Source organism: Montipora foliosa, chromosome 5 (assembly GCF_036669935.1).
Source record: "Montipora foliosa isolate CH-2021 chromosome 5, ASM3666993v2, whole genome shotgun sequence".
Lineage (NCBI taxonomy): Eukaryota > Metazoa > Cnidaria > Anthozoa > Scleractinia > Acroporidae > Montipora > Montipora foliosa.
Genome location: NC_090873.1, coordinates 32,614,419 through 32,641,841, shown reverse-complemented (window position 1 = coordinate 32,641,841; position 27,423 = coordinate 32,614,419). Strand labels below are relative to the sequence as shown.

The 27,423-nt window shown below is 39.6% G+C and overlaps 1 protein-coding gene across 5 annotated transcripts in view; it reads right to left on the bottom strand.

The window, feature by feature from the left end:
• Window positions 1-20,251, bottom strand: part of LOC138003973 (ras association domain-containing protein 2-like) — a 35,878-nt gene extending 15,627 nt beyond the window's left edge. The window contains exons 1-3 of one of the 5 annotated variants that reach the window (XM_068850318.1): window positions 20,153-20,251; window positions 7,378-7,637; window positions 1,455-1,549 (exon numbers count right to left, since the gene is read on the bottom strand). In XM_068850318.1, coding sequence (XP_068706419.1) covers window positions 1,455-1,549; window positions 7,378-7,633 — 351 coding nt within the window. In that variant the 5' untranslated portion in view covers window positions 7,634-7,637; window positions 20,153-20,251. Of the gene's footprint in view, window positions 1-1,454; window positions 1,550-1,745; window positions 1,904-7,377; window positions 7,638-7,705; window positions 7,843-12,383; window positions 12,531-19,798; window positions 20,066-20,152 lie in introns of those variants that run through there. The other 4 variants (XM_068850317.1, XM_068850316.1, XM_068850315.1 and 1 more) reach the window with 4 other exon arrangements.
• Between the last annotated feature and the right edge of the window lie 7,172 nt (window positions 20,252-27,423).

Genomic DNA, 27,423 nt, shown 5'->3' with positions numbered 1-27,423 from the left:
TGAATTTCATCATGTCACCGAACTGAAGTTCGGATGCACCTACTACTACTACTACAGCAGACAGCTCTTACAAAAATACACTGGCTTTAAAATGACCAAACTGTCACTATACACTGTACATGTAGGATTGTAAGGATTGTAGGATTTGTGTTGATCATGCAAATTTCAAAGACCATTTAAAATCCTTATACTGTAGTAGAAGATTTAGACTTTTTATTGAAAATCAAAGTTCAAATATGACTGCTGTGTGCAACTTATCATTAATTTTGCAAGACCACACCCAATCATATTGCATTATATCAGAGGAAACAAATCCAATCAATATCATATTCAGTGAATGCAAAAATGCTTTGAAATATTGTTGCACATACTGATATATGGATAATACTATTATTATTATTATTATTATTAATTATTATTTCTATTATTATTGTTATTACTATTATTATTGTTATTACTATTATTACTATTATTATTATTATTATTATTATTATTATTATTATTATTATTATTATTATTATTGACCAGTTCTAGATCTAATAACTGTGTGTTTAAGGGTAATTAATCTTTTGGGTGATATTAGATGACAGTCAGGCTCCAAATCTCACACTTCACTGGTGCTCTCAACAACTTTTTCACATGCCTACCTTGATAAACCCACCCCAAAGCAAGAAAACCAATATTACGTATTGTGAAGTACAAGTGCTTGACAAATAAATATCTCGGTGTGATTTTTTGTAAAAACTTAAATATCAAGTTTGTTTCAATTTTTGTCTGGAGCTGTCCTGGTTACAAAACTTTGTTTTGAATCAAGCTAATATTGCAGGTTCATTCGAAAGCAATCTACATGCAAGTCACGTCCTTTCCACATCAGATCAAATTTCTTTAAATGTCACTTTCTTGAACTGCTTAGTCATATCACAAACCCGGTTTCTACTGACCAAGCTTAGCTTCATTTCACAGCTATTTTTTGCGTGTTTCGAGCAAAAATCAATATCAGCACATTGTTCGAAGCTGTGAAGTTTACATGAACGTTTGAAAACATGACAAGATTACATTTAAATTGGTGACACGCAATTCAAGCAATTTGCATTTAAGCTACATGTAAGCTTACAATGTAAAAATTAAAGCATTTCTGCTGTCCGTAGACTAGTGCTTCAGCTCTTCATACAAGCTCAAATAAAATCGTAGTGTTAATTCTTCTGGAAATGGTTTCACCCAAAAAATGCAAAGCCATATAAATTAAACGCTTAGCTTTCCTTTGGACCACATAAAATCTCGTTGGCACAACATCGTTAAAACAAGCTGTTTCAGTAGTTTCCCTTCCCAGAAATCGCGTTTAGTGGCGATGAAACGGCGAGCACCTTGAGTAAATCATCTGTTAGCTAATCATACTGTCGTTAAATTGTCCGAAGAATTCAAGAGTTAAAAATATAATTTTGTACGAACGTTACCTCTGAATGTTGGCCTGGGTTTAGTCTTCTACCACATTCTTCGCAACGCAAACAGCCGGGATGCCACACTTTTCCAAGTGAATTCCTTTGTTCAGCTGCAAAAGACCACAGCAAATAGCTAGATAAACCTTTGCTTTTCCTCGAGAAGGCACGTTCCTTACAATGGTTCAACAAGTTGTAATTTACAATTTGCACGACCTTCGATCGATTCGATCGATAGCGGTGTCTGACATTTCAGCTTAAATGGATCGCGCAGTATTTCAGGATTTCTGCTGAAAGGATTTAACATACCAAAATACACAAGTTTTCCACATTTGTGACATTCAGTCATGTCAACTTTTTAAGCACTAAGAATCCCGAACAACTTCCAGCGAGTCGAGTGGCGGTAAACCCAGAGTTAAAAGTTGATGTCAAATAGAAAGTGACAAAATTTAGGGGTGTGGGGTGGGTCATAAATGAAGGCCCGCGCGAGCGACACACGAAATCACACGCGCATTGACTTTTTCATAGTAGGATCTTAGGATTTCTTCTTAGGATTTGTTCTTTTTAAGCTCCATGACGAGGATGGTGAAGGTCAAAAGATAAGCGAGCGCGCCATTTTAAGGCCAGACCACAATCAATACTTCTAATGTGATATCAAACACTCAAAGAACGTTATGACCAACAATGGCCGTCATCAATCGTTGTAACAAAAGAAACACTTACAACACACTCCTCAACGAATTTTTTTCATTTTTCGAATCTTAATTTGAGTGGACGTCAATCAAGTGTTTCCATGACAATATAGTCCTGTTCACTTGGAGGCAGTCGAATTCGTCATGGAAACATTTGATTGACGTCCACCCAAATGAGACTTACAACGGTTATAAGTTACACTTGCCCTCAATGGGCCTTATGCGCGCGGAGGCCATATTGGATGCCATACAATGGATTCCGGATTCCACGCTCTGGATTCCGGATTCCAAATCCATACATTTGCTGGATTCCGGATTCCTGCACATCGGGCGAAACCTGGCGCCAGTTACGTATTTTAAAAACCACCTATTAGTTTTTGCACTCAATTCGTAAAAATGATTTTAACGTCAAAAACACGTGGTAAGCCTAGGTAGGCGACAAGCTGCGACAAGAGGTCTCTACCATGAAGGGATTGAAAGCACCGCACACCCTGCGTCGGTTGGTTGAGCATCTGGCATGCAGGAGTTGGCGAGCTCAAGCTCTCGCGGGACCAACTTAAAATAACTGAGTTGAAAGCGCTGTCCTTGTAATTTCATCTTCAAATGGTTTGACTTTCAAGTCTTCTCGGATAGGAACTATAAGCCGGATCAAGCTAAGGACTATAAAATACAGGAACCGTCTCACATCTATGCAGTAAACACATTCTTCGCATAGTGTGGTACGGGGTTGAGCCCGTGATCGGTAATATTCTCTACCGACCTGACGTTGATGTCTTAATAAGTCCTATGGCATATCAGGCCACTTTGCAGAAACAGACGAGTAAAGGGGACTTTGCCGGGCTCTAGAACATGTACATGTAGAATCTGATCTGGATAGACATGAAGCAATAAAGTGCACCATGAGTTCATAGGAAGGTTTTTGCTGTAGGATGTGCAGTGATTGGATCGTATCGTTTTCACAACATGGGCCTCAGGAAATTAAACCATTCGAATTTTTTCAAAATCTAACATGAAAGACGGCCGGCGGAAAGAGCATTTTCATGAGCGACGTAGGGCACAATTTTTGTTCCTTAGGGAAATTGCCAAGTTCTGCAGTTGTATTCTTTTCGACAGACGGAGCCTGGCGGCATATTTCGTTCACTTCGGTACAGACTCACAATAATATCTCCCCCTGTGATACATCATTGGTTAATGAATTTTAAAATAAGGAAAAGCTCTCCAAAAACACCCTGTATTTCGTCGTTGCTTTCTTATATCTCAAAAATGAACTCGGTGACCACCATTTTTTATTGTAGAATAGTAATTAGCAATCTGACATATAACTATCGGCAAAGTTTTAAAAAAATGAACTGATTCATAGCTACCTTAAATTTTTTGGAGAGCTTTCATGTTGCCATAGCAACCTATCACGTCACAATAGTGGGTGTAATTTGTTAAGCAATAATTGGTGTTTCATTTCAAATGAAACCATGTTGTGTCGCAATTATGAGCGCAAATTTCAATTGCAACGAGAAGCCTGAAATTTTTCAAGACTTCAACGGGGTTTGAACCCGCTACCTCGCGATACCGGTGCGATGCTCTAAGTCATGAAAATTTTCAGGCTTCTCGACGCAATTGAAATTTGCACTCATAACTGCGAGGCAACATGGTTTCATTTGATTTCATACCCGCAGTGCAATAATATATGATGTATTTCATATATATCTTGGTGTTTCATTTATGGTACCATAACATTGCTGTTACGTGATACAGTATAGTAGTTGTAACTCTAGCCTTCTAGTCAGAAGGTCTCTTAAAAAAGGTGAAACTGGTTCCAGCTCCCTTAAAAAATCTAGCTGTTCGCTCTACTTGTCTGTTATTCGGAAGCACTTTGGCATTTCAACTTCATCACCTCGCCTCTGCAATGTCTTTGAAGGCTACACATATTGTAGCGTATAAGCGCAGGGTACCCCTCAGACATATACCACGCAGATTCTTAAGGACGGTGCCTACCAATTCAAAGGTATTTTTGGGAGGTTTATTATATGCGAAAAAGCAGATGTTAAACATGTGTTATGGAAATCCAAAAAGAAAATTGGGGGGGGGGGGGGGGGTAACCACGCACTTTTCAAAGATAATTAATTAACAATAATTGTAAAGAGCTTTAAAATGCAAAGCACTGTATGGCGTTCTTTTCCAAATTGAACCTTAATTATCTCTGAAAAAATGCATGGTTACCCCAATTTAACTTTTTGAATACCAAGAGCACTTGCTAAGTTTGCTTTCTCTGCATAGTTTTAAACCGCGAAAAAATATCCCTGCCTATCTCGAGATGCGCAGAAGGTATGCGCGATAACAATAGTACGCTTAGCTACAAAAATCCGGATTTTAGACGCTGAAAAGATATTTGGAAAGTAGGGAGATTTTTAAACGAATTTGACAAGTTCGAGGATTTTTAGAACTTCTAGAGCTAAAAATCTGTAAAGAATGCTTTTTGCTGGCTCATTTAATTAATGAACTTGCTGCACTTTTAAAGTTATTTAGATCCAGGAAGGCTCATGCACAGCAGTTTTACCATTCAATTATGTGTCCCAGAATTCAGATGAAGTTTGTTTTCAAAGAAACATAGCGGAGACGGGCCCTCCGAAGAGCTACAAGTAGTTGTCTAGACTTATCCACAATAACTTTAATAAAGGAGGCTCGTTTTAACTTGCAAGGATCTTTAAAGTGAACTTTGATATTTTGTGTTAACATTTGGGATGTTACCGTAAAATTTTGAAATTTTTAAAACTCTTTTGGAGATTTTTAGAACTTTTTTGTAGATTATGCAGATAGATTCTTAGGCGATTTTTCGGGATTATTGACGAGTGAAGTCGTTTGGCGTTAGACAGAGCAAAAGATGTACGTCACTCTTAGGAGGAAAACGGCGAAGTCCAGTCTCGAGAACACGTTGTCATGCGAAAGATAGGATTTTGAAATTTACATAGCAGGAGAGAAAGTTGGGTTTGAGCTTACTTAGGGCCTCTTTACACGAGCCCAGGTTGCTTTTTACCCCGGGTTGAATCACCGCGGCGGGTAACCCTTTTGCAGTCAAATGTTTATAAGCGTTTACATGAAAACAGTAGTCAAACCGGGTCAGCCCCCCTTGCCGGGTAACCCTTCCCAAGACTCGGGTTGACCCGGCTAGAAGGGTAGAAATTTCTTCAATTTCTCCGTGTAAACACTGGCGTGTCTGACCCAGGATTGTTTGAACATCACTTTTTTGTTACTTTTTTGCGGTTCAGCGTTCTCGCCCACGCGCAGCCTGTACCAAAATGGCTGAGGCGAATGAGCATGAAGTGGAAAAAATAACAAGTTGGCAATGGAATCACTCAATGACTGGACAACTTATTGCGAAATTAAAAGAATTTAAAAACGAGATGGACTATCAAAATATAGACTTTAACAAGGACGTCGTTAATATGTACTCGAAGTTACGAGAGCGAATGGCTGAACGGTTTCCTCACAGTTTTGGTCGTGTTCAATTTGTCAACCACAAATTGATGATTCTGATGATTGCATGGTTCGTCCGCCATTTTCCTCACTGACAAGTAGTTACCAGCCCTTTCAACCCAGCCAAAAGGGAACTGACCGGGGTCAGCCGAGAATGACCCAACCCTCACCCAGCCCGGGCTCGTGTGAACGTAAAATTCGACGCTGAACTGACCCGGGTCGGTGTCCAACCCGGGCTCGTGTAAAGAGGCCTTTATTTGTATATTTTCCAGTGGATCGGAAAGATGCCAACAACCAGTTTGTTATTGTCAGAGTGTTAAGAGCGGCCGAAATAAGACGTGCACACAAAGATGAAGAAATTTCCAAGCATTTACCCACGCCAGGGATAAGATTCTTCTAAACCTTTTCGTCGTGATAAGTACGGGCTTCAAAAAAAAAATTAAGAAAAAGAGATCGCGGTCTTAATTCCTCAAAAAAAATAAACGATGTTGTTGTCAAAACGAAGTAAAAATTAATCTTTAACGCTCGCAGTCATTTGGTCGCTGGACTAATGATAACAGAAGTCCAAACAATGTGTTTATTGCATCTATCCATTCCCAATGCCGAAGTGACCTTTTCGGCAATGTAAGACATTGAAAGGATATTCCCTCGGGTTCTTTCGATTTTCTACGAATTGGCGTTCTTACAGCAGCAATGTCATAGGTCGCAAACTTTTGTTGCCTTGCAAGATGGCCTACAAAAATGGGAAGGTAAATGAAATAGCCTCCGAAGCTATCTTAAGAGCGCATTCTTAACAAGAGATTTACAAATTGGGGAGACTGCAAATCAAATTAAGGAAGGTCAATTTAAATGCTGGCTTTTGATTAAGGGCCAAAATCGGAGAAGAATCTCTTGGAACGGAGTAGAGAACCAACAAACTCAACCCACATGTACCGCTGAAGCAGGGAATCGAGCCACACACTGGTGGTCGCCAGTCCACTCAAAGAAATGTATATTTGAAGCCACCTGAATTTTTCAGGAGTCAGTGTAAGAGGCAATTGCTCAAAGTGCCCAGATAAGTCGTCTGTAAAGGTCCCTTTAATCTTAGCCAGTTGCTCTAACAAGGTTATGTACATGTATTTCTCATAGAGTATACCACCTGATTGTGACAGCAGCCTTGCAGAAACGTCAAACTAAAGTCGTGTCCAGGCTATTGTGCGCTAGCTGGTGCACAGACCATCAGCGAAAAGACTATTTTCCTTACGGTTACCAGCTTTTTAGGCAAACCTCATAACCTCAAAAAAAGTCCTCAATACGCGACGATATTAATTTGTGCGCGCTTGTGGTTTTTTTTTTATTTCTTAAGAAGGCGGCCAAGTGTGTAGAATCAAATCTGTTAAACGTGCGTCAAAATTGATTGGTTTCTCCTATATTGGTGCGCTAATTAGAGCGGGAGATCTTGTCCGTCTAACCCTTGTAGGAAATGAAACATCAAAGGTCCTTCGCGAAAAATCTTCTAAGGAATGTGAATAGGAATTTACGGAAGTTAAGGAAAGGCGTACCTAATATATGGTCCTCAAATTTTACGCCGACTGAAATTTCAAAGTTCCAATCTTGTCGGCGTTCTTCTTTCATCAACTTCAAGATAGTATCTCAAAAACCTTAGCTCGTGAAAAACACCGTTGTTACTGAGAATCAAACCGAAATGGCATTGATGTTTCATTTAGTGACGGCATCGAAAATATGTGGATGCTGGATACGATATTGGTACCATCCAAGTCATTAGTACAAGAACATACCTTTGTTGTTAAAAGATCTACTTCGTCCAACCCGGGGTGATCTTGGGACTTTCGCTGTAGCTAATTTATCCGAGACTTGGCTCTGACTTCGAGCGGTTCGCGACGATGGCCGAGATGGGATAAGCGGCTTCCGTTGGCCCAATAAAGGGGAATTCGGTGCGCTTCGCGACTTGAAAAATCGAGCTTCCGGTGGTGGAAGATAGTCGTTGCTTTTAGGTCCTGGTTTGCCACAGTGTTCGTGGTACACGGAAGGCATTCTCCTGTTGAGTAAAAGAGAAAATCACCTTGCTGAAATTCGTAGGATTTGGAAGAAACTTTATCGTCATACCATTCATTACAGCTTGAAACGTCTGGTTTTGTGCCAGCTGCCAAGCTATACTTTTTTCTGTAACTAATCATCGTGTTTTGCCAAAAGGACTGATATTTCATCTGGGAATCGAATATTAAGAGGCCGATTTCTAGGTCATTGCATGACAAAAATAATCTGTTGCGTTACTGAAAAATTTGCGATGTTTTATTCACGACTCGCAATACCTGCCTTAAATTAACGCTACGATGATTTGACCAAGTGACGACTGTGACGAAAGTCCTTTTACACAGTGGTCTTGCCTTCTATGATTTTGAATTGTTGTTGTTCCAAGTGGATCAATACCAATCTCAATCGCTCTTACGGCATTTTTTTCTCGCCTTTAAATCCCTGCTGAATTAATTAAGGTGTTTAACGATGAATACGCAAGAAGAAAAAACCATCTTTCATTCTTGTCTAGCAAGTTTTAACTCTCACGCGCGGAAACCGATATTTGTTATCGAACTTTCCCATTCTCTTCACAATGCAAGAATGAAACCTTAAATATTTTATTTTAATTGTTAAAAGAAAAAAACAATTCAGTCTCGAAGAAAAGCAATATAAAGTATCTTTGTTACTTAGCAATGATCGAGGGCCTCCTTGTTTCCTTCGTCGATCTTGTTAGTAACCGCGAGGCGAGCGGAAGTCCGCACGCTCGAGACTTCCGTTCGCCACAATTTCCGCTTGCTCGCTCACAAACAAAGAGGGACTGCTCGCATCCCCTTACGCATCTTTCTAAACTTCAACATCACTCGTGTCTCGGAATCCAGACAATTAACGTCACAAAGTTTCCCTAAACTCTTCTCTTTTAGTAAATAGCAGCTAAACAGCTGCATTTCTCCAAACCTAAAATAACGCTGACCTCAACGCTTCCCTTACTGGTGGAATAGCACATGCTTAGAACGGTGGATACAGCGCAGTTTGGCGTGCATCTAATTCCGTGTCTCTCCATGTGTAACCTGATGAAACGAGGCATTTGAGAAAACATCGTAGCTTCAACTACAGCTCTACTAAGCGACAAATTATAACGTTTGAAAACGTCTGCTCCGATATAAGTAAGGATAAAAGCAATGTGCGACAGCAAGCTATTACGGAATAAGAGATAACTGCGAGAAACAACACCTTAGGCAGCCTATACTCTGGCCGATTGTTAGTTACCGCTATCAAGAAATCGTAACAGTAAGTGAAATATTGGGTCGTTTTACGAATGGCATGCACTTGTGATCTGATGTTCCTTTTTTTCTCCTGTTCAGCAAACTTTATCCAAACCAATACACCTTATTCCAAAATGGCCGCCATTTAGATATTCTTTTGTTTTTATTGAAATTATACCTTGATGCCTCGTTCACGGCAAAATATTCTTTTGAATTTTCAGCTCAAGAACGAGGCATCAAGGGCTAATTTGAATAAAAACAAAAGAATATTTAAATGACGGCCATTTTGGAATAAGGTCTATCTTCAAGGATTTATTTAGGGCCGATTGCATGACCGGATTTCATCCCAGGCTGACGTTTTGGTGGGATAACAATAACAGTAAAAATAATATAGAAGTGGCGGTGTTACGGCAGTGCAATGTATTTTGTGTAGTTTTACCAATTACTGGCCCCTGCTCGCTATCCAACTTAACGTTAACCCAGAAATTACTCTAAATACAACACAAGCTAAGCGTCGTGACAAAGAGAAATGCCTGTCGAGCATACATAATTTAAGTTACAAACAACAAAGACTAAACTCTGAAAAACTGTTAGGCTGAACAGCTTTCAAAAGCCCCAATTGCAACCCATTTTAATCTTCTTCATTTTTACCCATCCCAGCCAACTTTTGTATTTTCTGTTTTATTCAAAGCTTCCTAAACTTTTGTAAGTAGTTATTTTTACGTTTCGCTTGATTTTGATTCCAGTACTCGGTCGCTGAATTTGGTTAAATTTCGTGACACAACCCCCTTAAGAAAAGAAATGATGATGATGATGAGGAGTAGGAGGAGCAGGACGACCACGACCACGAAGACGAAGAGGATGATAGGAAGCACATAACGTGATTCTTGAAGTTGTGAATTATAGTTGCAAAGATCATTGCAGTTAGATAAGCAACTTCAGTAGTTGCCAGCAAGTGTGAAAAAATCCAGGCATAAACGGGACTCGAGCCCATAACTGCGTGACTTGCATTGCACTGCTCTACCAACTCAACCCATCCTCTACCTCTGAAATGACTATTATCGACAATCATGCTAAGTTTCTCTGAATTGACTATTTAGGCCGTTAATTTAGCGCTTGATAGGGATTATGGGAAATGAATATCTATTTTTAAAATCCAAACCCCAATGCCTAAACTCGCTGGACTCGAACCTGGGAATGTTCTATTAATAGCCCTTTTACTTAAGCACTAGACCACCGCATCGCATCATTTTTTTCTTCCGAATGCCGCTGTAATCGTGTATTATCACCGGCTAGGAAACAAGTTTAAAAAGGAAAAAATCCCAGTTACCAAACCTCAAGAGAAAGGTAACCATTACTAACCAGTACTAGGCTTAAACGAGACAGTTCCATGTTACGTATATCCCGTAAGAAGTGAATGAGATGATTTTCTAAAATACATGTATATGAAACGTAAAGTCGAGTAAATGTGCTGAAATCAACTTAGAGAACCGCAAATCAAACCAAAGGTTGGTACTGATGCATAAGAGAAGAAAAGAGAAGAACCCAGACGAAAAAGCTCTAGAGGCAGAGTGGAGAGTCCAAGAATCTATCCCGGGCCACAGTGGTGAAGTGCTCTCTCTCACCACTTCAGCAGGGGAGCTTGGATACAAAAACGCAATCAATGCGCAAGTCCAGGTTAATATTATAGCCATGGCAACAACAATACTTTTTCTCCATCCCGTTTGACCGGGATGATCGAAATGAATCTCAGTCCGAGCCGAAATTTGTTAGTAAAAGTACCAAAAAGTCAATTTTTAAGTGAAATAGACGTTCAGAAAGCTGGGCTGGAAGTTAAGTCAGGCAGAAATTTGCCATCTATTCCTTGCATACGGGAAAATTTGTAATCATCCTTTAACTGTTTGTCATACACCCGTAGCTAGTCAATTAAAATTACGGCCTCACCAATATAATTCCGTGGTAAAAAAGTGGCTCTATGTCTATTAACAAATCACACTGAAAGTTCAAGTCATATTGACTACAAAACTTCCTTTGTATTTTTCTGTAAGGTAGGATTCATTCTCCGCGGTCAAAAAGATTGAGTTTTGGCGAGCTCAAAGAAGGTAATTGGTGAGTAATCTTCCACGGAAATTGCTTTAAAGGTGAAAGATGGAAGACCAAAAATAACCGCTTCAATTTTCTGTCTGCAGTTTCAGCGCGCTTTGCCACCGATCTCAAATCAAATAACTTATTTACCCACGGTATTCTCATCAGTTGCACTAAGTACTACTATAAATACTAGTTATAAAAATTCGTAATATAAGCTATGTACAACTACTTGCAATAAATTAAGTAAACTGCTTTACATGAGAGACGTGTTTAATTGAAGCCATAACATTAAAAGAAGTCGCTACAGCCAGCATGGAAAGATGCTAGAGACCCTGCATGCCGCAAGTGAGTTGGAAAACTATTCCATAATACCTCACCACTATACCTGAAACTATTCTTAAGCAAATTGGAGAGGGAAACGAGGTCAACAAGTTTATCTTCAGTGTTGCGAAGAGAATAGCCAGTAATGGTGCTACGCTCGACAAATCTAGATCGACGTGAATCAGGAGCGAGCCCATTTAGAGATTTTTACATCATGCAAGCTTTTTGTTTCTGGCGCTGAGATCTGGATTATCTATGCAAAAAAGGGACAAAAAGAAACACCTGTTGCATATATACACAATGGTGGAGATGTTTTCGCCAATTAATATTCATGAAAGCAGAAATAATGTGACTGCTTCGAGAATGATACAGTTTTTTCTTAACATAGTCTACGCAAGGCATCTAAACTTGTGTCTCAAACCTTCGACAGAGAAAAGGGAAACAGTAAAGTCCAATTTGTAATGAACTGTTTTCTACCTAGTAAGGCAAAATAACAATAATTTGCTAAACACTGAATTATCTTAAACATTCAACGTTTGATGTAAAACTGAATACACAATGATGTCGACTATATTCAGTAGCCAACGCCGCAATAGCGTCGACTGACATTAAAAGGATGAGATAAAATATAAACCGAGAATTCTTCATTGACATTGTTACGGAAATGTATGCAAGCACATTACTAAAATACAACTAGGCGGAGGTGAGAAATACTCAACAACGCCTCAATGGAAAGCTACTTCAAGATTGTCCTTTTTTTCTCCCTCGGTATATCGCAGTTTAATTTGTTTTTTTCAAGTTGATACGAGACGTCGAAATTCCCAATCGAGGCAAAAAAATGCTTTAGTTGTCCGTAAAAACAAAATCGAATCGGGTCAAACATGTCTGAAAAAGAAAAACAAGGAAAAAATTGTGTGCGGACGTTCCAATGCGGCGAAAAGCAGTTTGTTTGGTCATGTATGCTTACAACTAACAATGAACCAAAAATGAAAAATAACTAAATACAGGATAAAGATCAGATTTCGTTTTGAGCACAGTAAGACATGGTATCGTTTTTTGATACGAGAAAAGAAAACAAGATGCAAATTTGTACATACGCCGGTGAAGAGTAAAGGAAGTTCTTCATCGCCCTTAGCAGCTCGATCATCTTGAACCGTGGACAGTAAATACGATGCACAAGGAAGATTTTCTCTTATTTTTTTCAGGCGGTAATGTCTGTTGGTTATTATCGTTGTATAAACCAGAATCGAATATTTCTAGTGTTCAAGACAATTACAAGCTTTGGACAAATACATTACAGCTGTCTTATAAAGTCTCGCTGTCAAAATGAATTTTGTCTGTCAGGCGCGAAATTTTCGCCCAATCATATGATCTGACTAATTGTATTGCTCTCGTTATCAAGTCAATATTTATCGAGACACATCAATTTAAACAACAAGGTCATGGGGAGATTTGCTTAGTGACTGAAAAATAACTTCATTTTCATCACGAGGCCTAAAAATATAGAATTTGGAATCACCCACCTTGTATTGAAGGAATATAAGCGAAATTGAGCAGCAGATATATGTTTTTGGATTAACATCACCTGCCCATGTAACAACACAAAATGCGAAACTGCGTAAAAATGATCCTTTAAATGTTTTTCGGTTTTTACGTCGGACTTCGTAGCAAATTGTGCAAAACACAACTTTTTTCCTCAAAATGATAAATCAGCGTCAGCTAAATGTAATACAAATTTTTCACCAAAACACTCTCCATTCGAAATCAGCGGTCATTTCCATCTATTCACCACTAACCGCAAGATACCAGCAGACCCTCAACGATGGAATTTTTACATTCTTGCTTTTCTCCGTCAATATACTGCAGTTTTAAAATACAAAAGAAGACATTCTGTCTTAGAAGTATAAGTTAAAACTGTTCAAAGCCAATATTTCGAAAGGTAAGATGGAAGGTCTGGAGAACGGAGGTTCCTTTGTGCGTTTGCGCTTATGCTTGTTTAATCTTATCGACTGATGAGGGAAATATCTCCGAAGCCATACAAATGATAAAACTGTGACAGCGCGAAAACCACACTAGTACAAATGCGGATATGAGACATAACATGGGCGAGGAGTACAAAGGAAAAGACTATATGAAACTGAAAGACTAAGACTTTACGAGGAAGGTCGAGTCTACCGCATATGCATATATGCCAAGTCTCCAGCTTTCAGACTCAATCTCCGGCCCTCCAGCCGAGCAAGCAAAATCTCCAGCTGAGCTTGTTAACAAATTTTGTCATACATATATCATATAGATCGTTTTCAGGTGACGTAATCATTTTCTAAAATCCAAAACTAAAGAGCCACAAAAGTTTTTATCCTCATCAGGTATAAGAAGCGGTAAATTTGTATCCATTTGCAATTTTAAAGCTCAATAGCGTGCTTTGTTTGGAAACCAGAGCATTTTGAATTTCTGAGTTTTAGCGGGGCGACGATCGAGTTTATTGAGAAATATATATTTATCTCATGGTTTTGAGCCTTTTTAGAATTTAGAGCATTAGGAAAAGGGCTTAGATAAATAGCTGTCTGTTCAGTACAGATGATCACTCGCCTAGATAGCCAAAGTAAGTAACAGATGTTGACACTATTTTCCGGCCGCCATATTGGTGCACCACAGATGTGCACCAACATGGCGTTTTCATACTGGGCTCTGTAAATTTCTGCGAAACATTTCGACGAATATCTGAAGTTTGGGGAAACGCACAGGCCTAAAACTTGGAGAAGTGTCTTCTTCATTTATCTTCTACAACATCACGAATTCTTGACTTTTTCCACTGGATGGTTTTCGATTTATTTTTTTATTGCGTGACAGTGAAAACGATCTATAATTGTTCCACAAACGTAAAACTGTTCATGATTTAAGAAATCGTGAAATCGACGAGAAATCAAGAAATTCTAGACCCAAGAGCCCTTTTCTTCCCACTGCTCGTGTTTGTTTACCCGAAGTGACTTGGTAAAATGTGTCATTAAATTACCTCAGAATGTAGGAAAACTGATCTAGGAGAAATCAGATTTAAAATTTTTCCTGGTGAGGGGGGGGGGGGGGGATGCCCCCGGACCCCCCAGAAAAGTTCGCGCCTTTGGCGCTCGCACGGATTGTAGGCGCTCCATTAAATCTCCAGCGAGCCGCTCCCTACAACTTGGCATCTATGCATATGAGTTGGTGAAGAACTGTGCGTACAGTCTTTCCAGCCGCACCGCCTGTTGCTATTAGTTACATGCTGAGGTATTGTATATTATTTTGTCTTTCAAGCACTAGTTTCTTGTAGTTCAGAGCCCACAGTAAATGGTTTCTGCTGCTGTGGTGTTGCCGCCAGTTATTTCATTTACATTTTTCATTACATTCTGGCGAAGTTTAAAAACTAAAAATAAAATAAAGGAGCATTTCTAAATAAGGAAGTTGATGGAGATCGCTTCTGCTCTGGATGACACGTCTGTGAAACTATATTCCATATTCTACCGTGTTTTGTTTCTAAGTTCAACTTGGAGAAACAACTTAGACTCTGGTGCGAGAAATTGTTTGCATGAAGTCACTGTGCAAAAAAACTCCGAATTAATTGATTCTGGCATGAGGAAATACCAACAGAGGAGCAAAAGTTTCATTTTTAGGATTATATGAATAATTTCGAAGTGTTTCGGAGCTTCAATTACATTTTCAAAAGTTTTTTTGGTCTTTGTCGTCTTCCAAGCCCCTTTTTTGTTCGCCGACTGCAATTAAGATAGTTTGAGAAGTTCTGTTACTAGTCTATTGCCAAAGTTTGGAGACAAAGGTGAAATAGCGAGATTTACAAATGCTGGAGCATGAACAAAAGGAGATCAATTGTCTCTGTCAACCATCATAGTGTCGATGATTCATTATTTCGGGATCGGCTATTCATCGAGTTACGAGTTGAGTTGAGTTTGAGATGAGTTTGAGTTAAGTTTGAGTTGAGTTTGAGTTAAGATTGAGTTACAGTTTTAGGTGTTTTTCGGAATTAAAAGTAGTGAATATTCAGTACAAGTCACTTCGAAAACTGTTTTCTCCGCGTTGAAAGATATATTTGCATAAAATTTTGCAAAATGGCATGACTTTCAAATGATTAAAACAATATTATAATTATTACACCTTTCCCGGCATCATTCTCGTTGCTGCTGTTAAGTCTATCGACGTCAAAACGATGTCTTCTTAGAGGGATACATGGGCTTTATTGTTAAGCCAGTTAAAGCCGGCCCGGCGGCTATCATGAACCGTATTTGTTGTCCGGCATCACAAGAACGCCGTAAACGAAAGAGGAAAACATATGACGAAATGAGCCCGCATTACGCTTTTTGCTCATAACCGCTAAAATTCTAAAGACGATTGTCACGTTTCTACTCAGTCACCGAAGTTTTGTAATGTCTGTCTATCGTATTTGTCTTTGCTTCTGGATCTAAATAATCAGAAAGAGGTTCAGCCGAGCATTTAAGTAAGTGAACATGTTTGACCTAGTCACACATGTCGGAAAACCATTTCACTGCAAATTTGAAAAAAGTAATGCTTGATTGTTTCGCCTGGCCTTGATGGTATTACATTTTTATTTAAAATGCTATTAAGTGGTAACTTTAACTGTAAGTTATGAAATTAAATGCATGCTAATCCCTACTTCGGTCCGCTATGACGTCTAGTTGCCTAGCTACAGTCCCAGCCAAAAAGATGGTGACAACAATCCAAAAAACAACCCCTTCCCCCTTTTCATTGATCGCGCTATAACTTTGGACAGTCATGACCTACGTCAATAGTTTTTTTCCCTACAACTTCGAAAAGGGGAGAAGGGGTGAACTTGTGTGTGGCATCAAGTGTCCCCGAAATCTATGACCGAGATTGGGTGGGGTCTAAAACAAAGGTCACTTTCAGTTTGACGGGTCACTCATACTTGCATGTCGTTGTTTTACCTTTTCGAAAGTAACCCAAAACCTCAATTTGTCTAACCCTAGGCCTAAAAGCCAAGTTTAGGTCTAGGGTTACCCAAATCAATTACGGTTTTGGGTTACTTTCCAAAGGTAAAATAAAGGCCTGCAAACGTCAAAAGTGATCCGTGTTTTAGACCTGCAGCCCGGATTGTGTCACGGTGCCCGGTTATAGGAGAGTGTCAAGCGCGTTTACTTTGCGACTAGAAAGGTGGGAAAGGTCATGAAAGGTCACGGGTGCGATTCGCATTCTTTTTCGGAATCTATACTGGCCCCTCTCTAAAATATGACTTGTTACTAATCAGTGAAAACACTATGAAATGATGTTTGTTTCTCTCACCTTCTGTTTCCCGTTTCTACATGGTAAGACTGGGGGATCTTTGCGCACTCCGGGTTCTGGTTCTCGTGCAATGGAAAGTTGATAGTTAACCGCAGAGTCGTCGGCAAGAGGTGATCTTTAATTATTAATTAAAAATTGTCTGTCTGGATCCCTACTCAACCGGTTTAAAAAAAAGGTCTACAAACAAGTTTTGAAATCAAAGTATTGAAATTGAAAGTGTATCTATGATCTGAACAAATCACGATAGACATTTCTTTCTGTCTACACTTTTACCATCCTAAAACTTGCACCGCTTTAAATCATGTTGCATAAAGCAGTTTACATTTCACATTATTTATTTACTTGTTAGTTAATTGTGGTTTTTCGTGCACGGTTTCTTTTGTTTTTACAAGTACATAAATGAGAACTGACAAAGGGTCAGTAAGGGAAAAAACGCGTTCCGGGTTCCGGGTTCCTCCCTTTACATAAACCTTCATGAAGCTCACTGATCATGAAAACCACGCTGCTAGACGACAAACGGTACGTTTCATCGTTTAGCCGCGGGGGCTATAAGCTAGCTTAACAGTAAATCCCATCCTTAGCCTTACAAGAAGACATCTTTTCTGCATCGCTAGAAGGAACAACCGCGCGCCGGTGGCTCAGTTTGTTATGCAAGAGATCGTGAGTTCGACTCCGGCCGGACCCGCAACACTCATGGTCTTAAAATAATTGAGGAGAAAAGTGCTGCCTTTGTAATAACATCCGCAAATGGTTAGACTTTCAAGTCTTCGCGAATAAGGACTATAAATCGCAGGTCCCGCCTCACAACCTTCAATGTTCATAAACTCTGTGGGATGTTAAAGATCGCTCACACTAGTCGAAAAGAGTACGGTATTGTGGTCTGGTCTTTTCATCAGCCTTGTGGTCGGCTTGGCATAATCTTCTGAATGGATTACTGATCGATGACACCACATAACAGCAAAACAGGCAGTAGTCAAATCGAAGGAGTCCAAGTGCTGAAACTGGTAAACTGGTAAACAAGAATACTGCCGTGCATGAAATTTCAAGATTATTTTGATCAGGTCAAAACCATTTCGCAAATATACACCTGTGCACTTCACGATCACGAAAACGGTGTTTCGTGGTCTTCTCAGTGACTTCTACTTAATATTTATTAGATTTAAGTGCCAAAAATGCCAAAAACCGTAACTCAATATTAACTCAATTTTAACTCAATCTTAACTCAACTCAAACTCAACTCAACTCGTAACTCGATCAATAGTCTATCTCCATTACTTCAGCCAGACACCACGGTGCAAGAGACTTCGGCCATGAAATTCAAGGTTTGGTCTTTTCATAGATTCCATGAAGTGATGACTCTATTTGGCAATCTTGTGTGATTTGACGTTTATGCTGAACGTTGGGTTAGATTTTGTTTAGTTTTACATCGGAAGTTTCTTAAACCAGTCAATTTTCTGTGAGCTAAAATTACCTTTTCCGAGATGTCCAGCAGCGAGATTTTGTAAAGTTATTGTGACGTAAATGTGAAAGTAGTAGGATTGTAAAATTATAGGTCTCTTTTTCCGTTCTTGATTTCGGTATCAACGAAAAGGAAGAAAAAGAGACTAGGTGTAAGATTGAGATTGCGGTGCAAATGCTTGGAATCTTAAACATTTCACGACCTCTCTCTCATAAGTGGTGTATAGAGGGCCCATAATTTGAACTCATGGGATACCAATAATGTAATTAAATGAAGTCAATTTATCCATCCATCTATCCATTTACTTATCTAGAGCTGTAATATCTAAAAACTGAAAAACAAAAGTTTCGTTTTATGAATCTTCAGAAACTAAATTGCTCCAAGAATAACTTATAACGGGTTATTTTTTTTCAATTCAGTTTCTGGAGTGGTTTCTATTTACCTTGGGGCGAAGCCTTCCAAGATTTCATTGTGATGGTGCATTTGAAATTTGAGTCCTCATTATTAATATTATTAATATTATTATTATTATTATTATTATTATTATTATTATTATTATTATTATTATTATTATTATTATTATTATTATTATTATTAAAGATGTAGAGAATATAAAAAGATCAAATGCATGGAAGTCAGTAAAAATCCGAATTTGAAACCTTGACGGTCCAAGATCTGGCTGAATGCTCCAGTAACTGAGATAAGGGATAATCTACGGTGGACAAGCGTTATCCGTGGCTTTTATCTAGAACCGCATCTCGAGGCCACCTACACAAATCATCACAACAATAATTGCTTATAACTGCATCGTGCAGTCACATTAAGCAACAGCCGAAGTTACGAACAAACTATTATTCCCGTCTGTCATCCAAGCGTTTGAATTATTAATATCAATATTGAAAAATCTTAATATTTATATTAATATTAAAAAGTTATTATTAACATCATAACATGCATGTTGTAACATTAGGATTTTTCCAAGTGGTTAATCTGTCGGTGTCACTAACTGGTGTCATTACGGGGTGAATACGCCCGAGCGAGAAGACGGTAGAATGGCGTGTTTAACGATATTCCACTCTTGAAGAAAAAAGGTAACTTAAAACACCACTGACGGGCTAATTATTCAAAACATACGATAGACAATATTGGTAACTTGCCAGAAACAGCGTGCAAATAATTTTTGTGGGCTCTAAAAATAGGAGTTTTGACACCAACTGAGAAAGAAATTTTTCGAAGCACCCCCTGAGGATTCAAATTTACCAACCTAGGTAAATTAAAATCAAAATAATAAAGATCCATCGCAGCAAGGGAACTTCGACCACGACAAACAAACCACAAATAAAATGAGCAACAGAGTATGAATGATTATCATAATAATCATTAGTGGACTAAGTCGGCGCATAATTGGAATTTGAGATTTTGAAGATTAAAATTTAAATATTATTACAAGTTCAAAACGGACAGCACTTGCGCTAACATGTAAGTTAGGTCTTCAACGAGGTCAAACAAAAAAAAGGTAATGTCTACGGAAATATATCACAGAAAGACATTGGAAGATATCTACTTTCTTTGCGCAATCGGTCTTTCTAACCATGAACATGTTATCTTCAGACAGTGTGTTTAGCTCTTCGCAACTAAGCGAACGCAGCGAGCAAACAGTGAAAGTACAAAGCTTACCGTCCAGTAATTATTGATTCTGAGATACAATATTTTAAAATGCGAAACACTGTGATTATTGTTTTCAATTACCTTTCGAATTCTGAAGAACTTGACCCCGACTTCTCTACCTTTCTTCTGTCTGGAGCGGTAATCGGAGAGAATTTGTGTCACAGCGAAAAAAGGCAAATTTTATCCCAGAATAACAAAACGTTCACGGTTCAAAGCTCATAACCATGCTGATGTACAAGTGATCGACACACAGACACGATCCACAACTTACGATTTTCTCTCGGGACATTACGACGTGAGCGCCGAGTGCAGATAACAACGGAAATGATTTCAACCCCAAATATAGATAACACAGTCAGTGGTACCCAATTAAGTCGTAACAAATAAAGTCACGGGTTATGTACTAATTAATAAAGAATTTTTACAGAAACTCACAATGAAGCTTCATAACGTTCAGTTTCATCTGGAGAAGCAGTCAGCAAATATCACAGTTGAAAATGGAAAATCAAGCTTGAAGCGACATAAAGGGAGGGTTGTGGAAGGGTTGTGGAAAGGAAAACACATTCTTGGCCCGATCATCTTTTGACGTCATTATTACACCAGACAGGAAACAAAAAGATTTGTTTTTGCTTTCTCACAAAGGCACAGAAAGACAATTGTTAGATTAAAAACAGCCTAGGTGTAAAGAAATCCAGATAACGCGATTGATCTACCTCAAACAAACGCCAAACTAGTCTGCATGGAACAACCAACAGCTGGAAATTTAATCACACAATGCGGGATCGAAGGGCACACAGACCCCGGGCACACAGCTCGGTAAGATCTGGTTGAAAGGGAGGCAGTTCTTTACATGATCAAAATAGAGCTGACTTGCTATCTTAAACGTTGCATCTTCGTTTGAATTATGGCATTAAAACGTGGTTTTTAACGTTACGTCAATTATCGTCGCCCTCACGGTATTGGAAAAAGAAAACAATATTATCTCCTATTAGCTCTGTTTGTCCCTTCACCAGCATTTGTGCAATTATACCATCAGGTTTTTCAGATTTTGGTTGCAAACCGCCCGTTGATGCTTCATTTTGGTCATAACAAAGGGTACCCATTATAAGCTGATGTCAGGCGAGTCCATACTTGAGTCTAAGTGGGCCATAAGTGCGGCAGAAACTCAAGTCAATTTGAGGCTTAACCATGACGTCTTATCGCCTTACTTAAACAAATTGCGATTTTGAGACGGCAATACCACATTATATTGACGGCTAGTTGGGAGAAAATATATTCCGTTAGCGACGGAGCCCAATACGGAATATATTTTCTCCCAACGCCGTCAATATAATGTGGTATTGCCGTCTCAAAATCGCAATTTGTTTTGTATCGCGATCCATCATTTATAAGGATAAATAAAACTGTAAACTAATCAACCCGCGCCTGGTCGAAATTTCAATTCTTTCTACCTGCGAAACGTATTTGTTTGCATATGTCAGCAACCCAATTCAGTGCAACGACGTCAATTTCAACATTAGAACCAATCACAGGCCGCAAAAGTGAGACGGCAATACCACGAAATATTGACGGCTCGCACATAGGCAAAACTATAAGAAGATCGCGATACTATCCGGTATTTTGATCTGCTCAAGTACGCATTCGAGAGGGGTAATTCTCTGAAGATCCCTCGTTTCTAAGGTTAGAAAGTAAGATACTGTTAAAAACCGCGTTCACATTCAAAGTCGAACTCGGGCTAACTATGGGCATACTTAAAGCCTTTTTATGTCCCTAGTATGAACCCGCCTGTTGTTCTGGTTGGAAACAAGGCAATTTGAATGGAGCTTTATCGATATTCAGTTAGATGGCCCCTGGTTCATATACATTTTTGTTCTGCGGCCATCGAAGCTTAATTAGCAATGCAACACAATTGCAAATAGCATTGATTTAATTCGCCACTAAGGGCGACCAAGGGCGCCTTCCTTTTCTCAGAACTGGTCGGCATACCCGTCAGTTTGCAAAGAAAATGCAACAATTCGAAGGAACGCTTGCAGGATAATCCGGCGTCGCATTCTTTTGGAGGAGTATATATCGGAATCCTCCAGTGTGTTAATTTGAAGGCCTTGTAGCGTTAGTCCTTCCAAATTCCCGGTCTGGCCGGCCATTTGTGTCAAATGCGTCCTTAGTTTATCAATACTAAGATTAGCTTTAAGGACTGGTTAAAACTGAGTTCCTGTTCGAACGATGTTGATTTTACAGCGATAATCAGTTTTGGCACAGACGCAAATTTTTCAAAACGACACACTCGACTGATGTTGTTTCCAGTGGCTTTGGTGTAGTCAGCATATGGCTGATGTGTTCTTCAGTGTCCAGAGACTTTCTGTATCTCGAAGTCCGTAGTCTCAGCAATTAGCTTTGGGAAGTAAATTTTTGGCCTTACTCAATTTATTTAATCAATGTTCATATGCATAAAACCGGATGTGATGTAAAAGTAGATCAAGCAGGTGATGCGTGACGTCAACGCTTTCTCCTGCTGGAGTGTTCATCTCCCATGCAGCTGCGGCTTGAAAACTGACGGGAATTTGGGTAAAGCATTTGGCGTAGCGATGAGGATGCGTTACGTTTGGAGTTGTCTCGGTCGGAGTTGCTAATCAAAACTGGAACAACCATAACTGTCTTCGACTGACATGTCTCCACTTCCAATTTTCGTATATTTCTCTCTCTATTCACCGCCATCTCCTACAGCGCAAGCTTATTCCCAAGTGCTGTCAGACTCGTTGAATCTCAGATGCATGTCAGTTGTATTTCTCAGACATATTTGATTTTTTTACGTCCCCTTCCTCAACAATGTCGTCATATATTCAATAATAAAAAAGTTCTCACCAGTCTCAAGCTCCTACTATGTGATAACTAAGAAAGACCGTTAATCAAGCTTAGAGTCTCTCAACTGGTTATACCGAAAGAATTATTGCATGTTCCCTTGGACGGAACACTGAGATGGCTCAGGACGTCCATCGCTATTTCAAGTGCCCCTGAAGAATTCCATTGCAAATTCGACTTGCGTTGGTGGGTATAGAAGGCTGCAAAGTCATAGCGGACGGTATACTATTGTTTAGATATGGAGATCCCTTTTAAAAGAACCATGAACTCGTCGTTTTTAACGATGCCATTGAAAATTTAGCTGCGACTGACTCAAAGAAGTGTCCTATCTGTAGATTGCTTGAAACCGGACCTGGAGAAAGCATTCATGTCCAATATACCGTCCTCCAGATTTTGGTCTTCAAAGCTTCAACTCAGACGGACTAAGGAAAACAGAAACCGGAAGTCTACACAATATAAGGGGGACAGAAATGTCTATGGAGTACAATGGAGTCCACTGGAGAAATTTGTTGGTGTTATAGTCTTTCCAAGTAGGGTAACGCTAATGTCTACAGGAATCCGTCTTGAAAGCATTTCGTGGTGGTGTTCCAAGTAACAGCAGATTTGTCTTGTCCGGGTTAATAAGTAAGTTATTTCGACGGCACCACGCAGCAATCTTTCATAAATCCTGTGTCAACTAAACCTCACCTGCATTAGTGTCTCGAACAGAGAATGACATAGACAATTGCGAGTCATCTATATGGCAGTTAAGTGAGTCAGCGTTTGGGAAGATTGCAGATCATCCATGTATATGATAAAGAGTGCAGGACCCAGGATTGAGCCTTTTGGGACGCCATGTAACACAATATAAAACTGCGATGATACACATCCGATTCAAAGGGACTAAAGACTATCGGTCAAATAACTTTTGAACTACTAAGTCCGGCGCATCCCTGGAGAGTCCCAAACCTCGACCGGACGTTTCCTCAAAAGGGTACTATGGTCGATGCTGTCGAAAGACTTTGACAAATCTAAGAGCATTAATGCTGTTACCTGCTTTTTTCCGTCACTTCCAAAATAAAGTCCGACATGAAGATGTTAAGCGTTTCAGTAGAATACTGAGTACTTTTTATTTCCACTTTGGTGCACCGTAAGATAGTTTGTACTTCTCGTACAGTGTGTGAGCTGGTTAAGCGCTCTGCGCTCGCAAAATTTTGGACAGCGCAAGTAGTAGTGAGATCGGCCTATTTTCACTCTTTGAGTTCGGGAACCGTCGACCTCATACTCCTTCCAACCTGATGGAAACAGATGTGAGTAGGGACCTGTTCACAAGTTTGGGTCAAGACTGGTAGGATCTCTGGTCTAGCGTCCCTAACAATCCCCATATGTAACTTATCAAATCCTTGCGCCTTCAATATTCAAGGGAAATGAATGGATTGGAATGAAATTCCTCTTCTACGGTTATTATCTAAGTTGATGCAAGATCATTTTCAAGGGAGAAACTGTTGACAAGAGAAACCCTCTTAGATTCCTCTGCGGAACGAGCCCCCACTGAGATGAAGAATTCGTTAAACTCAGCGGTCAGCTCCTTCATGTCCCTGGAATAAACCGGTCGCAATTACTCCTTAGAAGGACTGCAATTCCGGAAAACCCTCCATCTAGTACTGGCGCTCGTATCTCGGTTCATCCCACCCATCATACACTCTTTCTCGGCCTCACGCATCCTTTTCTTCACCTCTACGTGGTCCTTAAACGACATAAAAGCATTGAGAATAAACATACAAAGTTCTTGATCTTGAATGTCAAAGATCAACCCTTCACTTTCTTTATTCACGTTCCCTTCTCTCAGACATTGCCCTTATCCTATCAAGTGTCAGGCAGTGCCTTATTCTGAGACTTAACAGAGGTAGCATGGTCCAATTGTGTTACAACAGTGACTTTGTTGGAAGGCCTCAAGGGAAAAAGAGTGATTTGACGATGTCTAGTTTCTTCAGTGTGGCTGCGACCTACTCCTCTACTGAACCATCGGTGTCGGATTAAATTTCGCACAGCGCTTCGAACATCTTCATTGCGGCCATAGTTCAGCCAAGGATTTATCAAACCATTAAGAGTAACAAATAAACAAATCAATTGTGCGAAGAGACTCACATCATCAATTGAGAATCCCATCAGATGTAACACGAACGGAACAATCAAGGAGGGAAGGGTGGTAAAACACAGCACTATAAGGATCAAACAAGCTGTGTTTGCTATTTTCTTCTCGCTCGCTAAGGCGGTGCGCATATGTCTTCCGTACTGATTCATAGCCTTCCTGTGACGCGCATTTGCAATAAATATACCAATGTAACAAGAAAGTATGGCCAAGATACATAAAGAATACCACACAACAGTAAGTAATCGAACTATGAACTTGACTGTTGTGAAATACAATGAGGCGGCTCCAATTCCACATCCTCCAATGACACTCAATGCCCACACAAATGACACCTGCTTGATGGCAAGTAACCGTGTCACGTGGTTTCGATACCACCACGGTTTGCTTACGGCTAAAAGTCGGTCGCAACTAATAATCGCCAGGTTACCGAGAACTAAAAAGAGACACAAAGCGACGACAAATTTTACTCCAAACCCTCGTAAGCCAGGACAAGAAGATTCATGGGTAAAAGCAACAGTGTTGTCGACAAGAGAAAATATTGCCCAGATCACGTCGGTCATCGAAAGACTGCATAAGAGCAGCAATGACGGGCGTTGGATGGAGCGGGTGCGTAAAACGGCAGCCAGAACAACAGAGTTGAAAGTGAATGATAGCAAGGCCAATAAAGTGTCGAGTGGAATGACGAATAACTTGGTGACGTTCTGCAAGGTGCGTTGTGCATCTTCGGGAATGCTCTGAATAAAGCATGGCTGATGAATCAACTTTTCAAGAGATGTATTTAACGTCTTTTGGATGTCGGGCGCTGAAAATGACTGCAATGAAAAATGAACGTTAAGTAACATAGAATATATGCAACGCCATGCGCTCGAGTCAAGGAAATTAAATGTTTTTTAAAAGGCAGATCATTGCAGTTAAGAGAACCGCTCATTAAGCTATGGTAATGAAGTCTAAAAGATTCGAAAATTGTGCAGGAATTGAACTAATAACCATGCTGATCTAAGCCGAGAGATAAACACTTGAATATAGTCTGTTTTCACAAGCCTCAAGACCGAGGACGAGACTGAAGCTGGGAAACCCAAACTGCACATTGTTGGTCAGTGTGATTTCTGAGATGAATATTATCCCAGCATCCGAGGAGTCGACACCTACATAAACGTGTGAAGGAAAATGAACGATCGCGGTGATCGGAAACCATGGACGAGATCAACATGTAATGCATGGACTCACATGAAATCAGTAAAATCTCCAGAATCCTGCGAAACTGTTTGTTCTCTCCTTTATACGTATAAATAGATTAAAGCATAAATACTATCGGAGAATTTTCCTTCTTCTTATTCGTGCTTACACACAAAATCCCCCTTTAGGGTGCATTTCGTATCCCAGAATTATCGCTGTCTATTCCCAAGAAAAACCTTTCATGGCCTAAAACTTTGCAGTTATTGTGCGCTTTCTCTCTTACACTTGAAACACGATGCAAAGCCAACTGATTGTTGTGCTTCCAACGACGTTTCTGACCCTAAACGGGCAATGGCCCAGGCAAAATGAACAATTCCACCACGCAATGCCTAGTTTGTAATCTGGTAGTAAGGAATATATGAAGTTTGTCAAATAGCGACAGATTTATTGAAGACCGATCGCCAGAACAAGTGTATCATCCGGGTGTCGTAGAAGGCGCACAAGCGAGCCACAGACCGGTGAATATGAAGTAACAAAAACTTAGCGGCCGTCAACAAAACCTATCAGAAAGGTCAATGGTAACAAAAAACATTTGATCGATTATTTTTTTGCCTGTGGCTACTGGTGAGTCTAAACCTAAATTTGTTTATGAATCAAGTTAATAAAACCCAATATGGCAGTCTCTTCAGTTTACTGGGGGTAGCCTCTGGATTGCACTGCCCGTCACCACTAAACAAATTACATCCTTGCATAGATTTTAGTCGTAAAAATCTTAGGGGTGTAATAATTGATGGCTACCTGACAATACTTTTAACCTGATTAATAATTATTTTTTAAATTGTATTTCCTTTATCATTCATATTTTCAAACTTGCGGCACCTACTCAATTAGTCTCTACTATTTTAGGTGTCCCAAACTTACACAGAACTATTGTATTTCTAGCTTGTCTCTTTGTAATTATTATTCTTTATTCATTGCTTTTCATTTTTTCTTGTAAATATATATATTTTCGAGTGAGTTTAGAGTTAAATTGAATTATAACACTTTAATGTCCCTGACCCTAAGCTTCTCAATAAACATGCAAGAAAGACATAGGTAGAATTGATGTGGTTACTAAGAGAGGATGAGGTAAAAGCACGGAGCCCCCACAGATGGGCTTCTTCCAATGATAGTTTTTTAAACTACGCAACTATTTTTAGAGAGGCACCTGATTGGCTGGTTGTTATAACGTTATGAAATTTTTCATATGCGCGGCATTGGGAACGAGTACTTAACTTAGCCTTGCGAAACTACGGCCCGTTTTAAACGTCGCATTTTACATGTGCCGAATCTAGTCCAAATGAGAGAAAATCTATTGTTTTCGCTCATTTGCATTAGATTCGGCAAATGTAAAATGGGAGGTTTAAAACGGACCTAAAATAAATTTTTAAAAACACCTTACCTCATCCTTTCTTGTGGCTACCCATTAGCAAAAGCTTTTTTTGCCTGTTAGTGCCTCCCCCCTTGCCCTCATGACCTCTGGGTCTCCAAAAGCGAG